Here is a 15,623-nt window from a genome sequence, read left to right on the forward strand (position 1 = left end):
CCTGCTACGATCACACTTGCATTCTAGTATTGTGCTAGACTGCAGCTGAAGTCTAGTTTTCAGCTGACAGCCTAACAGGTAAAGGTAAAGATAAAGGGACCCCTGACCATTAGGTCCAGTCGTGACCGACTCTGGGGTTGCGGCACTCATCTCGTTTTATTGGCCGAGGAAGCCGGCGTACAGCTTCCGGGTCACGTGGCCAGCATGACTCAGACGCTTCTGGTGAACCAGAGCAGCGCACGGAAACACCGTTTACCTTCCCGCCGGAGCCGTACCTATTTATCTACTTGCACTTTGATGTGCTTTTGAACAGCTAGGTGGGCAGGAGCTGGAACCGAGCAATGGGACTCACCCCGTCGCGCGGATTCGAACCGCCAACCTTCTGATTGGCAAGTCCTATGCTCTGCACTTTAGACCACAGCACCACCCACGTCAGTTGTTGTATAAGGGATTATTATTATGACTGGAATGTAATGGATATTAATAAGATTTTGGAATGCAGAAATAAAGCAAATAAATCTAGCACATGGGGGGCCACTTTATCTAAATTATATAATTCGGTATTTAATCCATTCTATTGGTACTAGTACCAATCAATTGGTACTAGTAACTGCGTTATAAATTGGTATTGTGGTACAGTGGTACCTTGGTTGTCAAACAGCTTGGCTCCCGAACAAATTGGCTTCCTAATGCCGCAAACCTGGAAGTAAGTGTTCTGGTTTGCGAATGTTTTTTGGAAGCCGAACATCCGATGCAGCTACCAAGGCTTTTGATTGTGCCTTGGTTTTCAAATGGTTCTGGGAGTCAGACTCCTGGAATGGCTTAAGTTCAACGACAAAGATACCACCGTAATGAGGCTATTATTGGATTATAATTGAAAACTAATAATAATAGTAATTTTATTATTTATACCCCACCCATCGGGCTGGGTTTCCCCAACCACTATGGAAGGCTTACGGCACATTATTAGATTATAACTGAAAATTAATAAAATTATGATCAAGAGACAGAGCTGTGGGAAGCCTGAGGAAATCCCATCCACTTTGGGCCTGCCCATAAAAAGCAAATCTAGAGAAAGAGGCTAGAGCGGGGGTCAGCAACCTTTTTTCAGCCGTGGGATGGTCCACCGTCCCTCAGACCATGTGGTGGGCTGGACTATATTTTTTTTGGGGGGGGGGGAATGAACAAGTTCCTATGCCCCACAAATAACTCAGAGATGCAATTTAAATAAAAGCACACATTCTACTCATGTAAAAACACGCAGATTCCCAGACTGTCTGCGGACTGGATTTACAAGGCGATTGGGCTGGATCCGGCCCCTGGGCCTTGGGTTACCTATCCCTGGACTAGAATGATGTCCACTGTTTCAAATAACTCTTTCTTCTTGCAAGACTTTTTGTGGGTGAGCTCAGAGTTTGTTTGGATGCTGGGGGAGAACCTGGAGGCTGAGAGGGAGGGTATGTCAGAAGGAAAATGGATTGATATTGATTAGCAACTTTCTATTATTTTGTAAGTTGCCTGTTGCTGTTTCAGTTTTCAGTGCACTGCTTAAACCTATTTTTAACACATTAAGTAATGTACAGAAACAATATATTCTAATCTCATCTAAGAAAGCAGATCCAAAGTTCTGAGCACAAGAAGAACATACGTTTGTATGGAAGATTGGAAAACGTTTACAGGTTTACAGTGGTACCTCTAGATACGAACGGAATCCGTTCCGGAGCCCCGTTCGCATCCTGAAGTAAATGTAAGATGTGACGGCGCATCTGTGAGTCACAGTTTGCCGCTTCTGCGCATGTGCGTGATGTCATTTTGAGCATCTGCATATGTGCAAGCGGGGAAACCCAGAAGTAACGCGCTCCGGGTTGCCATAAAGCGCAACCCAAAAATATTTATCCCGAAGCTACTGCAACCTGAGGTATGATTGTACTGAATATATGGGAAATAACTGTGTGCAGCTGAAAACGCAGGCAGCATTAAGATAAATTCAACAGCATAAGTAATTTTTGATGGACGTAATAATGGAAAACCGATTGGTATAGTTTTTGTAAAATATGCAGGGATACAAGCTATGCAAAACGAACCATGGAAAGAGAAGAAGAGACGTCACTGATATCTCAAGGATGCAAAGTGTCTATCTGAAATTGTAAAACAGAAAATTTAATAAAAATATTAAACAAAGCTCTGGTTCATAAGCAACCGCTACAAGACTTTTTGTGCCGGAGGGCAGCGGAGCAACCTGCGTAGGAAAATAACAAAAACCGTCGGCGAGGCAATGAATATTGACCAATATTTACCAATCCTTGCGGCTTCGACGGGATCAAGGGCTTCAGGAATGCTTTGTAAACCAAAGCCTAAGGGAGGGGAAAAAAGCAACAGTGCAAAAAGGTGCAATCAGTGCAAATGCACCGCTTTTCTTCCCGGAAAGCGTAAGGACGCCAGACCCGGCGCAGCAGCAGCAGCAGCAGCTGCGCGCGGAGAGGCGCTGCAAAACGCACCCTTGGGCGCAGCTGGGACTGGACCTCCATCAGCCGGGTTGGGGGTGTGTGTGTGTGCGTGCACGCGCGTTTCCAGGAAAAGTCCCGCCCCCTCCCCGCCTCCCTCGCACAGCCGATAGCTCGATTGCTCTCGCCTCTCCCCTTGCTCGGATCTCCGCCCTGCTGCCACCCAAACTCGGGCGAGGAAGGGCTGCTGCCATGCTGGACTTCGCTATCTTCGCCGTCACTTTCCTGCTGGTCCTGGTGGGGGCCGTGCTTTACCTCTACCCGGTAAAGGCTGCACCGCGCGCGCGCCGGGAGATCAAAGGGGAGATCAAAGGGGTTCTAGAATCTTGGGGCGCCGGGAGAAAGTGGCCGCGCGGAAGCGGGCGGCGCGTCCCCCGCAGCGCTAATGGCTTTCCTGGGGAGGGAGTCTCGTCTTTGGGTTGAGTTAGTGGCACTTAGTTCCGGGCGAGCCTGCACCAGAAGTAAGGTGTGTTTTTTTTTAAAGCATTATTATTATTATTATTATTATTATTATTATTAATTATTAATTTATGCTCCGCCCATCTGGCTGAGTTTCCTCAGCCACTCTGCAAAACGTCTCCCAATCAAGTGTTAAAACCAGTACAGCATTAAATATTAAAAACTTCCCTAAACAGGGCTGCCGTCAGATGTCTTCTAAAAGTTTGGATGTGAGGGCGATCTGGCTGCGATATCTGTCACCCCATTGATATTTTTCTCTTTGACATCTGGTGGGAGGGCGCAGTGGCGTAGCGTGGGGGGTGCAGGGGGGCCCGGCCGCACCGGGCGCAACATCTGGGGGTTAGGGTTAGGGGGCGCAAATCCACGGGTTAGGGGGCGCAAATCCATGGGTTAGGGGGCGCAAATTACTTGCCTTGCCCCGGGTGCTGACAACCCACGCTACGCCACTGGGAGGGCGTTCCACAGGGCGGGCGCCACTACCGAGAAGGCCCTCTGTCTGGTTCCCTGTAGCTTGGCTTCTAGCAGTGAGGGAACCACCAGAAGGCCCTTGGCACTGGAGATAAGTGTCTGGGCAGAACGATGGGGGTGGAGATGCTCCTTCAGGTATACAGGACGGAGGCCGTTTAGGGCTTTAAAGGTCAGCACCAACACTATGAATTGTGCTCGGAAACAGCACAAGCAGATATTGCTCTAGCGGAATTGGGCTACTCGGAAGTAAGTCCGAAGTTCTTCCCCTCCAACGGTTCTGGCCGCAGCACTTGACCCATAGCTGTCAACCTTCCCATTTTTGGCTGGAAATTCCCTTATTCCAGCGCCGTTTCCCGCTGCTATTCCGGATTGTTAGATATCCCGTAGGCTGTCCCCGGCGCAGTTGAGGCTGCTGATCCCTTATTTTCAAATCTGAAAGTTGACAGCTATGACTTCACCCCTCGCAGAGAAATGCCAACTCTGAACAGACTACGAGACCCAGAATCCTTTGAGGGAGGGAATGCGCCTCTGATACGCTTTAAAGGCGTTTTTGCAAAGTTGGGACTACAGTTCCCATCATCCCTGACCGCTGTCGCAGCTTGCTAAGGATGATGGTTGTTGTTTTCCCCCAAAAACAACAACAGCAGACGGAGATTCGAAATTCTGGCGTGTGTATATGTGCAGCTGAGCAGGGCACAAACCACAGGAGATGAAAGCAAGGTGGTCTTTTCGAGGAGGAGGGGGCTAAACTTCAGGAGCAACTTTCCAGTAGGCAATAATAATAATAATAATAATAATAATAATAATAATAATAATAATGTTATTTATACCCCGCCCATCTGGCTGGGTTTCCCCAGCCACTCTGGGTGGCTTCCAACAAAGTATTAAAATACAGTAGTTTGTTAAACATTAAAAGCTTCCCTAAACGGGGCTGCCTTCAGATGTCTTCTAAAAGTCTGGTAGTTGTTCTTCTCTTTGACATCTGGTGGGAGGGCCTTCCACAGGGCGGGCGCCACCACCAAGGAGGCCCTCTGTCTGGTTCCCTGTAACTTGGCTTCTTGCAGTGAGGGAACCGCCAGAAGGCCCTGGGCGCTGGACCTCAGTGTCCGGGTAGTTTATCCTTGGCTATGAGCCATGGCTGCCAATGTGCGACCTGATGTTCTGCATGTTTAACGGGAGTAAGGCCCTCGCTGAAGTCAGTGGGGCTTTCCACTTAGTACAGGTACGCAAGTTTGCTGGCTGACAATACGGTCTTAATAGTTGTTTATTCAGAGGTTGGATGCAAGGGAGACTGCTCCCTTGCGAGTGTGTTGAGGATCACAGCCCTTCGCAGAAGAGCCCACCATCTTCCTAGCAAGCCAGTGCTATTCCGACTGGCAGGGGTTGGCCTGATTCGAACTCGGATCATGTTTCACATACAAAGGGTCCCACTTTTTTCAGGGTCGGGTCAGGAAAGACTGCTCCCTCAAACCCCTGGGAATGTGCTGCCGTTTGATATCTTGAGTTGATCTATCTTTCTGCCCTTTGAGCGTTTCAAACTTGGGGCGGGGGGGATACCGTATTTTTCGCTCTATAAGACGCACCAGATCACAAGACTGTCAGGGAACTGCCATCGGAGAGACAGGTAGTGGACAGGCTACAGGAGAATAGGAGAGAATCTGCAGTAGAAGAGGGAACCAGCAGGGGGAGTGCAGGAGTCACAGCGGAGGGGAGGCTCTGGGATGCTTCCAGTGAGAGTAGTGGAGAGGTAACGGGACCCCCGTTGGGAACGCCCACCCTTCGCCGGAAACTGTCACGCAGAGAGTCTCGAAAGCGCATGTCTGTCAAAGAGCTTTTATGTTGGCGTAAATTCCGTAGACGCCCACTGTCAGATTCTACCAGCGACTGACGGAGTCATGCTTTGGGGGCTCCGTTAGTGCATCGGTTTGGATGACCAGCCAAACCCCAGAGGGATCAAGCTTTTACGCACAAGCAGCACACTATCCCACCACAGCAATCTGACAGTCTTTGAAAGCAGCTTGTGCAAGCAGAAGGCATCATGAGCGAACCATCCGGAACCGGAGGAGCAGGAGCGGGAGCTGGCGCAGATCCAAGCCTGGAACAAAGGTACAGGGCGTTGGAGGTCCAGCTGGCACTGCAAACGGCGAGGCTCGAGGAGAGGAGGGCTCAAGATGCAGATAAGGGGAAGACCACCCCACTTGCCAGACGGGTGCCTGGACTGGTGCAGAAATTTGGGGGGGATCCCCGGAACTATCAAGCCTTTAGGACAGAGATGCAATATGCACTCAATCTACTGTTTGATGACTTCCCCGACGAGAACTCTAGAGTGGCGTACGTGATTGGCCATCTAGAGGGAGGGGCGAGGGACTGGGTTCGGCCCCTGATGGCAGCCAATAATGAAATCTTAAAGGACACAATGAAGTTTTTCCGCGCCATGGACTTGATGTTTTCCAGCGAGATCGAGCAGGGAGTGGTGCGCAGGCAGTTAATGGCGTGTAAACAGGGGAGCCGATCTGTACGTGAGTACTGGACTGAGTTCACCATGCTGATTCATAGACTTGGGTGGGACCTTGCTAGTGAACCTATTCAAATGCTGTTTGAAGAAGGTCTCTCTCCGGCAGTGAAAGATGAACTTTCCCGGGCGCCTAGGGCGGAGTCTATGGATCAGCTGACTAAATCAGCGCTGTCCATTGGGGCACGCCAGGAAGCTAGAGCTATGGAAAAGCGGGAAGGAAAGGGGGAACGTTGGAAGGACTTCCGCATTCCAGAGATTCCGGAGCAGCCTTTCCCGCCAGCAGAGCCGATGGAACTTGGAACAGCGCGCGCGCGCGCAGTTTCAAACACCAGTGAAGGGCGGAAGAAGGAGGGAAAGAGCGGCAAGAGATGCTATCTCTGCCAACAGCCAGGTCACTTTGCCAGAGTCTGTCCGCAAAGGAAGGAATGGCAAGGGATGGCGGGAACTGTTGGGGGGAAGGAGGAAGAAGAAATCACGGAGCCAGTAAAAGCCAACGCCTGGTTGCCAACATCAGGGCACAGCAGCCAGGCCAGGGAGTAATGAATGTGCCCACGCCGGAACCTCCAAGACCAGCGCTTGTGATAGAGGTGTTGCTGGAACTGGCAAACGGACACCCACTGAAGATAAAGGCGCTATTGGATTCAGGTAGCTCATGTAATTTCATGAGCAAAGAGTTTGCAGCTGCACACCAAATACAGACTATCCCATTGAGTAAGCCTTTGCAGGTTACCACGATTGATGGGAGGGAGCTGTTGGGAGGAGAAGTGAGCCAACAGACTGTACCAATGATAATGAGGGTGGCACGACACACCGAACTGATAGCGTTTAACGTAGCCACCTTGGGAGGAGCTCCTATTATCTTGGGTATGAGCTGGCTGGCGCTACACGATCCGCTAGTAGGCTGGCATCAGAGAGTGGTTTCCTTTGGATCAGCACATTGCCTAGAACACTGCAAGGAGGGAGAGGCTCAGGCAGGCGCCAGGGGCACTCTAGCAGGGATGGAAGTGATGGACAAAGGGAGGGTGCCACCACAATACGCTGACTTGCTTGACGTATTCAGCGAAAAAGAAGCAGATAAACTGCCCCCGCACAGACCCTTTGATTGTCAAATTACCTTACTCCCAGGAGCACAATTGCCAGTGGGCAAGCTGTATGCAATGTCAGACAGTGAGATGCAGGAGTTAAGGGAGTTCATTGACAAGAATCTCAAGCGAGGTTTCATCAGAGAGTCACGAGCGGTGGGGGGCAGCCCAGTGTTCTTTGTGGACAAAAAAAACACAGGCAAGCCCAGGCTTGTATGTGATTTCAGGGCCCTAAATGCAGTGTCAGAACCAGTGACTTTCCCTATGCCCAGAATTGATGACATTCTAACACGGGTGAGAAAAGGGAAAATTTTTACCAAGCTGGACCTTAGGGGGGCATATAACTTGATACGTGTGAGAAAGGGGGATGAGTGGAAGACCACTATGTTCACCCCCTTGGGGGCCTTTGAGTACACCGTTATGCCTTTCGGATTACAAGGGGGCTCCGCCTGTTTTCAATCATTCATGAATCACGTCCTGGGGCCACTGCTCTACAAGAACTGCGTAGCGTTCTTAGATGACGTTCTGGTGTACTCAGACAATGAGGAGCAGCATGTGCGAGATGTAAGAGAGGTACTGAGCAAGCTGCGAGAAAACCGGCTGTGGGTGAAACTGGAGAAGTGTCAGTTTCATACCAAGGAGGTGGAATTCCTGGGGTACCGGTTGTCTGACAAGGGATTGGCCATGGATCCCAGCAAGGTTCAAGCGGTACTGGAATGGAAAACACCAAAGACCAAGAAGGACGTGCAAAGGTTCCTGGGCTTCGGAAACTTCTATAGGAAGTTCATCAAAAACTTTGCCCATTTAACAGCGCCCATCACGGATTATCTTAGTAGCAAAAAGAAATTTGTTTGGACGGGAGAAGCGCAACAAGCGTTCGAACGCTTAAAGCAGGCGTTTGCGTCGGAAGAGCAACTCTTGCACGTGGATCTACAACAACCAATGAGAGTGGAGACTGACGCGTCAGACCGAGCGGTGGGGGCCGTTCTTCTCCAGCCGGGAAAAGATACGTCTGAATGGAGACCGTGTGCATTCTTCTCGCGGAAGTTGAACAAATCAGAGAGGAACTACACAGTGTACGACCGAGAACTGCTCGCCATTCATGAAGCATTCCGGAAATGGCGGCACTTGCTGATTGGGGCGCAGCACAAGGTTCAAGTCCGAACTGACCACAAAAATCTGGAATACTGGAGAACAGCCCGAGTGCTGAACCAGAGACAAGTGAGATGGGCCCAGGAGTTCTCCAAATTCCACTTTGAGATTCGTTACGTGCCCGGCTCCGAGAACGTGAGGGCGGACGCTCTTTCCAGGAAACCTGAGTACTTAGAGGGGGAGGGAGCGCCTGAGGCAAGGCATGTAATCCCTGAAGACCGCTGGGTGTGTGGGGCGGCATTGGTGGGGCAGAGGGAACTGATAGAGGGTACGGAGAACGATGAATACGCCCAAGAGAAACTCAGAGAGCTCCGGAGGACAGAGGAGAACACAGGGGGGTTCGAAGAAAAGAACGGGGCGTTGTATTACAAAGGGGCACTGTACATACCCGACGGGGAACTGAGGGGCAGAGTACTCAAGCAGTTGCATGACAGCCCCACAGCGGGACATTTTGGACAGCACAAAACCATGTGGTTGGTTACCAGGGAGTTTTGGTGGCCCAAGGTGAGGGAGGACGTACGGGAATATGTCAGGGGTTGCGACAGGTGCCAGCGAGCGAAAGGAGAGAGGGTGGCGCCAGCGGGGCTATTACAACCCTTACCCAGGCCCGAAAGGCCATGGGAGGCAGTATCCATAGATTTTATGACGGACCTGCCAAAATCCAAAGGCAAAACAGCTGTCATGGTGGTGGTAGATCAATTAACCAAGATGTGTCATTTTATAGCTTGTTCACATGCAGTCACAGCGGAGGAAACCGCCAAGTTGTTTGTAGAACATATTTTCAAGTTGCATGGCGCCCCCTTGAGGGTGGTCAGCGACAGAGGGAAACAATTTACTTCCAGGTTCTGGAGGAAACTTATGAGCTTACTGCACGTAGAACTCAATTTCTCAACTGCCCGGCACCCAGAAACCAATGGGCAAGCGGAAAGGGCAAATGGGGTTTTACAACAATACCTGAGGTGTTATGTAAAAGACAGAGAAAATGATTGGGTGGATAAGTTACCTCTAGCAGAATTTGCCTACAACAACGCGGAGAACGTGTCCACAGGGATGAGTCCCTTCCTGGCAAATTATGGGTGTCACCCCCGGGCATTCCCAGGAGAGGGAGGGGAGAGGTGGAGCGTGCCGGCGGCGGAATATTTTTTTGAAGAGATGGAGGCGATCCACCGTCAGCTTCAACTTAACTTAGAGAAAGCCAAGGAAGAATATAAGAAGCAAGCAGACAGAAATAGGAGGGAAGGTGAAACTATAAGGGTGGGGGACCGGGTGTGGTTGTCCACCCAAGGGCTACCGTTCAAGGGCGGGAGTAAGAAATTGAGGCCCAAAAGATTGGGACCCTTTGAGGTCATACAGCAGGTCAACCCAGTGGCATTCAAACTCAGGCTGCCCAGTCACATGAAATTACACCCAGTATTTCACAGGTCATTACTGTCGCCGTACCGAGAGGGACGCGAGTGGGGGGAGCGTGAGAGAGAGGCCACCCAAACGCCCGTGATAGAAGAGAGAGAGCGCGACATGAACGTGGCAGGAATCATTGATTCCAGGTGGAAGGGGAATCAGGTGGAATATCTGGTAGAATGGGAGGGGGAAGCAGAGTCGGAAAACACTTGGGTACCAGCAGAGGTAGTCAATGACGAGGTTTTAATAGAAACATTTCATCAGCGTTTCCCAAGAAAACCGCAACCCGTGGCTCGATTTAGAAGGGAACACTTTGGGACCACCGATGAGGAAGGAGAGTTTGAAGGGTTCCCAGAGTCAGGGGTGGGTGAAGAAGCCGACTCCGACGAAGAAGAGGAAGACGGGGAGAGAGACGGTACGCCGTGGCTGGAAGTGTTAGAATCCTCGGACGACGAGGAGAGTTCCTTCAGGGGCTTTCCGCCCTCACCGCCAGTGGGAGAGGAGGCGGGAGGGGGTGAAGGGGGCCCTGGGGGGGAGGTGGATGTCAGGGAACTGCCATCGGAGAGACAGGTAGTGGACAGGCTACAGGAGAATAGGAGAGAATCTGCAGTAGAAGAGGGAACCAGCAGGGGGAGTGCAGGAGTCACAGCGGAGGGGAGGCTCTGGGATGCTTCCAGTGAGAGTAGTGGAGAGGTAACGGGACCCCCGTTGGGAACGCCCACCCTTCGCCGGAAACTGTCACGCAGAGAGTCTCGAAAGCGCATGTCTGTCAAAGAGCTTTTATGTTGGCGTAAATTCCGTAGACGCCCACTGTCAGATTCTACCAGCGACTGACGGAGTCATGCTTTGGGGGCTCCGTTAGTGCATCGGTTTGGATGACCAGCCAAACCCCAGAGGGATCAAGCTTTTACGCACAAGCAGCACACTATCCCACCACAAAGACACACCTAGTTTTTGGAGGAGGAAAACAAGAAAAAAATTATTCTGAATCTCAGAAGCCAGAACAGCAAGAGGGATCGCTGAGCAGCGAAAGCATCAATCCCTCTTGCTGTTCTGGCTTCTGTGATAGCTGCGCAGCCTGCATTCGCTCCATAAGACGCACACACATTTCCCCTTACTTGTTAGGAGGGGAAAAGTGAGTCTTATAGAGCAAAAAATACGATACTTTTAGATATCCACTGCTGCTTTATAATGGTCTTGCTTAGTACATCTGTACTAATGTGCAGCACATAATCTTGATGTTCTGTTCAAGCCTCCATTTACGTGGCTGAATTCCATCAACCGTAGATTGTGGTTATGATTATTGCTCCTTTCCTTCCTTAGTCTTCCAGACAGGCTTCAGGTATCCCAGGGATGACTCCAACGGATGAAAAGTAAGTAGCTTCTTACATGTTTGATTGGGGCAACGACGGGAAATCGTGTCTCCAGATGTTGCAGTGCTACAACTCACATCGTCCCTGACCATTGGGCAAGCTGATCAAGGCTGATGGGAGTTGGAGTCCAGCAAAACTTGGCGAGCCGCAGGTTTTCCACGCTTGATCAAGGGCGTGAACCTTTTCCCCTCCGTGCACAGAGGAGTAATATTTTTGTGCACAAATGGGTATGTTCTGATCTTCTTGGGAGCTGCTGATAGGGAGAGAGTTCCCATGGGGTACCTGTGCCCCTGAAGGACCAGGTGCGCAGCCTGGGAGTCGTTTTGGACTCACAGCTAAACACGGAGCCACAGGTCAGTTCTGTGTCCAGGGCAGCTGTCTACCAACTCCACCTGGTACGCAGGCTGAGACCCTACCTGCCCACAGACTGTCTCGCCAGAGTGGTGCATGCTCTGGTTATCTCCCACTTGGACTACTGCAATGCGCTCTACGTGGGGCTACCTTTGAAGGTGACCCGGAAACTACAACTAATTCAGAATGCGGCAGCTAGACTGGGGACTGGGAGCAGCCACCAGGACCATAAAACACCGGTCCTGAAATACCTACATTGACTCCCAGTATGTTTCTGAGCACAATTCAAAGTGTTGGTGCTGACCTTTAAAGCCCTAACCAGCCTTGGCCCAGTATACCTGAAGGAGCGTCTCCACCCCCATCGTTCTGCCCAGACACTGAGATCCAGCGCTGAGGGCCTTCTGGCAGTTCCTTCCCTCTGAGAAGCAAAGTTACAGGGAACCAGGCAGAGGGCCTTCTCGATAGTGGAACACCCTCCCATTAGATGTCAAGGAAAGAAACAAACACCTGACTTTTAGAAGACATCTGAAGGCAGCCCTGTTTAGGGAAGTTTTTAATGTCTGATTTTTTTACTAAAAATTCCTTCCAGTAGCACCTTAAAGACCAACTAAGTTAGTTCTAGGTATGAGCTTTCGTGTGCATGCACACTTCTTCAGATACACTGAAACAGAAGTCACCAGACCCTTCTATATAGTGAGAAGGTGGGGAGGGGTATTACTCAGAAGGGTGGTGGGAATGGGTGATTGGCAGATAGCTGTGATGAGCCTTCTCACTATATAGAAGGGTCTGGTGACTTCTGTTTCAGTGTATCTGAAGAAGTGTGCATGCACACGAAAGCTCATACCTAGAACTAACTTAGTTGGTCTTTAAGGTGCTACTGGAAGGAATTTTTTTGTTTTGACTATGGCAGACCAACACGGCTACCTATCTGTAACTGATTTTTTTACTGTATTTTTAATACTCTGTTGGGAGCGGCTGGGGAAACACAGCCAGATGGACAGGGTATAAATAATAAACTATTATTATTATTATTATTATTATTATTATTATTATTATTACTACTACTACTCTTGCCCAAGGGTTCATGAGGGCCGTCACATCCCTGGGTACCCCATTGGCAGCAAAGTATACTCCTTTCTTTGTCCAGTGGCTCCACCAGGAGTATTCAGAAGTGAAGATCTCTGCATGGAGCACAGGGAATTCCAGCAGGTCTTCAAGTGCCATAGGTTTGTCACCAACTGCAACATGTCTGCCATAGCAAAGGTGTCTGTGGCACAGACAATAATGCCGACTTGGGCAGTGGAGGGTTCTAATGGGACCCCTCTATATCTTTGCATGTTCAGAATTTTGATGGCAAATTGTATGGGTGATATTCAACTGAAAGTCATCAGCCAAGCTGTTCATTAATTTCAGTGGAGTAAAATTTAGTTGTCCTACCACCCGGCGGTCATCTCTGTCCTTTCTTCGTTCCAGAGATGGAAACCTCCCAGATATCATCGCTAGCGGTAGCTTGCATGAGTTCCAGGTGAATCTTCATGAGAAATACGGCCCTGTGGTCTCTTTCTGGTTTGGACGGCGTCTTGTGATTAGTCTCGGGTCCATGGATCTCCTCAAGCAGCACATCAACCCCAACAAGACCTGTGAGTGCTCTTCCTTCCTGGTGTTTACAAAAATACGAGTTGGGTTTGAACCGTAGAAATGACCGCATTCATTGTGGGATAAGCTTTTGAGGCAGGATGCGGGTGGCACTGTGGTCTAAACCACTAAGCCTTGGGCTTGCCGATCAGAAGGTCGGTGGTTCAAATCCCCACGACAGGGTGAGCTCCCGTTGCTCGGTCCCTGCTCCTGCCCACCTAGCAGTTTTAAAGCACACCAGTGCAAGTAGATAAATAGGTACTGCTCCGGCAGGAAGGTAAACGGCATTTCCGTGCGCTGCTCTGGTTTTGCCAGAAGCGGCTTGCTCATGCTGGCCACATGACCCGGAAAAACTGTTTACGGACAAACGTCGGCTCCCTCGGCCAGTAAAGTAAGATGAGCGCCGCAACCCTGGAGTCGTCCGCGACTGGACTTAACTGTCAGGGGTCCTTTACTTTTACCTTTAAGCTTTTGAGAGTGGCGGCCTGTTTCATAGCGCAAGAGCTCAAAGCCGCCAGTGATCTCTGCGTGTGTGAGAGAGGAGGACGCTCAAAACTTGCTCCGGTCTTCCCTGCTGAAATTTGGTGGGGCAACGTTGCTGCTGCAGAGCAGAAGAGATGTTTGACCCCAGAGGCTGCAGTTTACTTGACTCTGACAACTATTTAAATTTCTCCTGATGCTTTTTGAAAAGCTCCTTGCCTTAGAGGAGCGTGGTATTTAACCAAGTCTCTGCTCACACCTTTTCCTTTCAGGTGCAAATGAAGGTTAGGGGGCTCCTAGGGCAAGCCTGTTTGCCAAAGAGATAGTTTGGAGGCGATTTTTTTATTTATTTACCCGTTGTTAGGCACGTGTTTAGTAACACTTAAAAATGGTTTCTGGACAGCTGGACACCCAACGCCTAACCAAAGCCGTCGACTTCATGGCCTTTGGACGGTCATATGTATTACAGTGGTACCTCAGGTTAAGTACTTAATTTGTTCCGGAGGTCTGTTCTTAACCTGAAACTGTTCTTAACTTGAAGCACCACTTTAGCTAACGGGGCCTCCTGCTGCCGCTGCTCCGCCGGAGCAAGATTTCTGTTCTCATCCTGAAGCAAAGTTCTTAACCTGAAGCACTATTTCTGGGTTAGCAGAGTGTGTAACCTGAAGCGTATGTAACCTGAAGCATATGTAACCTGAAGCATATGTAACCCGAGGTACCATTGTACTGGGTTCACTTTTTTAAAAAAAGTATTAAACTCACTGTGTGGCATTTGGGGTACTTCTGTTCATGCCGCTGCATGGATCCTTAGGCTTCTGCCTATTATTATTATTATTATTATTATTATTATTATGTCACTCTTCTGACTGGGTTGCCCCAGCCACGCTGGGCGGCTCTCAGCAAAATATTAAAAACACAGTAAAGCAGGGGTCAGCAACCTTTTTCAGCCGTGGGCCGATCCACCATCCCTCAGAGCATGTGGTGGGCCGGACTATATTTTTTTGCGGGGGGAAATGAACGAATTCCTATGCCCCATAAATAACTCAGAGATGCATTTTAAATAAAAGCACACATGCTACTCATGTAAAAACACGCTGATTCCCGGACCATACGCAGGCTGGATTGAAAAGGCGAATGGGCCGCATCCAGCCTTAGGTTGCCTACCCCTGCACTAAAGCACCAGCCATTAAAAATCTTCCCTGAACAGGGCTGCCTTCAGATGTCTTGTAAAAGTCAAATAGTTGTTTATCTCCTTGACATCTGATGGGAGGGTGTTCTTCAGGGAGGGCGCCACTACCAAGAAGGCCCCGTGCCCAGTTTCCTGTAGCTTCACGTCTCTGGCAGGGAGGGAACTGCCAGAGGCATCAAAAGCAGGGCATCACAGATGTCAAACAGAAGCCGAGGCGGCTTCTGCGAATCCATAATATCCCGCTGAATTTGGCACAAGCCACCGTGAAGCTCATTGGATGACCTTGGACCAATGGACGCCTCTTCTGCCTAACCTACCTCACAGGATCGTTGTGAGGATTAAATTAGGAGCTGTGAAATCTAATGCAAGAAATTGAGTGTGGAAAGGCATGTGTTCGGGTTGGGGTGGCGTGGAGTTCAGTCCTTGCCCAGCCAGGACGCCCACCGAGAGGTGACCTTGGTGCTATTGTTGCCCCTCACAGGGGTATGAAAGGAACATAAGTTAGATGTGGATTGCATGGCAAAATAACTGCCCTGAGACCTCTGGGTATAAATTCAATAAATACAGTGGTATCTCGGGTTACATACGCTTCAGGTTACAGCCTCCGCTAACCCAGAAATATTACCTCAGGTTAAGAACTTTGCTTCAGGATAAGAACAGAAGTTGTGCTCCGGTGGCGCAGCGGCAGCGGGAGGCCCCATTAGCTAAAGTGGTGCTTCAGGTTAAGAACAGTTTCAGGTTAAATACGGACCTCCGGAATGAATTAAGTTCTTAATCTGAGGTACCACTGTAGGTGAAACACAGGAAGGGAATCTTCCCCAGAATATGGTCATTTATGGACTATTTAGCGAAGTAGACCCTCCCCCCTGCTTTTCATAGTTAAAAATGAATGTAACAGCCACATGACTGAGAAATGTATATGTATAGGTTAAGAACAGTTTCAGGTTAAGTACAGACCTCCGGGACGAATTAAGTACTTAACCTGAGGTACCACTGTAATAATAATAACAACTATAA

The 15,623-nt window shown here is 49.7% G+C and overlaps 1 protein-coding gene across 1 annotated transcript in view; it reads left to right on the forward strand.

Moving 5' to 3' along the window:
* Positions 1 to 2,626: 2,626 nt before the first annotated feature.
* Positions 2,627 to 15,623, forward strand: part of CYP20A1 (cytochrome P450 family 20 subfamily A member 1) — a 44,593-nt gene continuing 31,596 nt past the window's right edge. Inside the window, exons 1-3 of the mRNA XM_081841326.1 lie at positions 2,627 to 2,768; positions 10,902 to 10,951; positions 12,776 to 12,942. Coding sequence (XP_081697452.1) covers positions 2,697 to 2,768; positions 10,902 to 10,951; positions 12,776 to 12,942 — 289 coding nt within the window. The 5' untranslated portion in view covers positions 2,627 to 2,696. The remainder of the gene's footprint in view (positions 2,769 to 10,901; positions 10,952 to 12,775; positions 12,943 to 15,623) is intronic.

This window comes from Podarcis erhardii (assembly GCF_964252035.2).
Source record: "Podarcis erhardii genome assembly, chromosome: 1".
In the NCBI taxonomy this organism is placed as follows: Eukaryota; Metazoa; Chordata; class Lepidosauria; order Squamata; family Lacertidae; genus Podarcis; species Podarcis erhardii.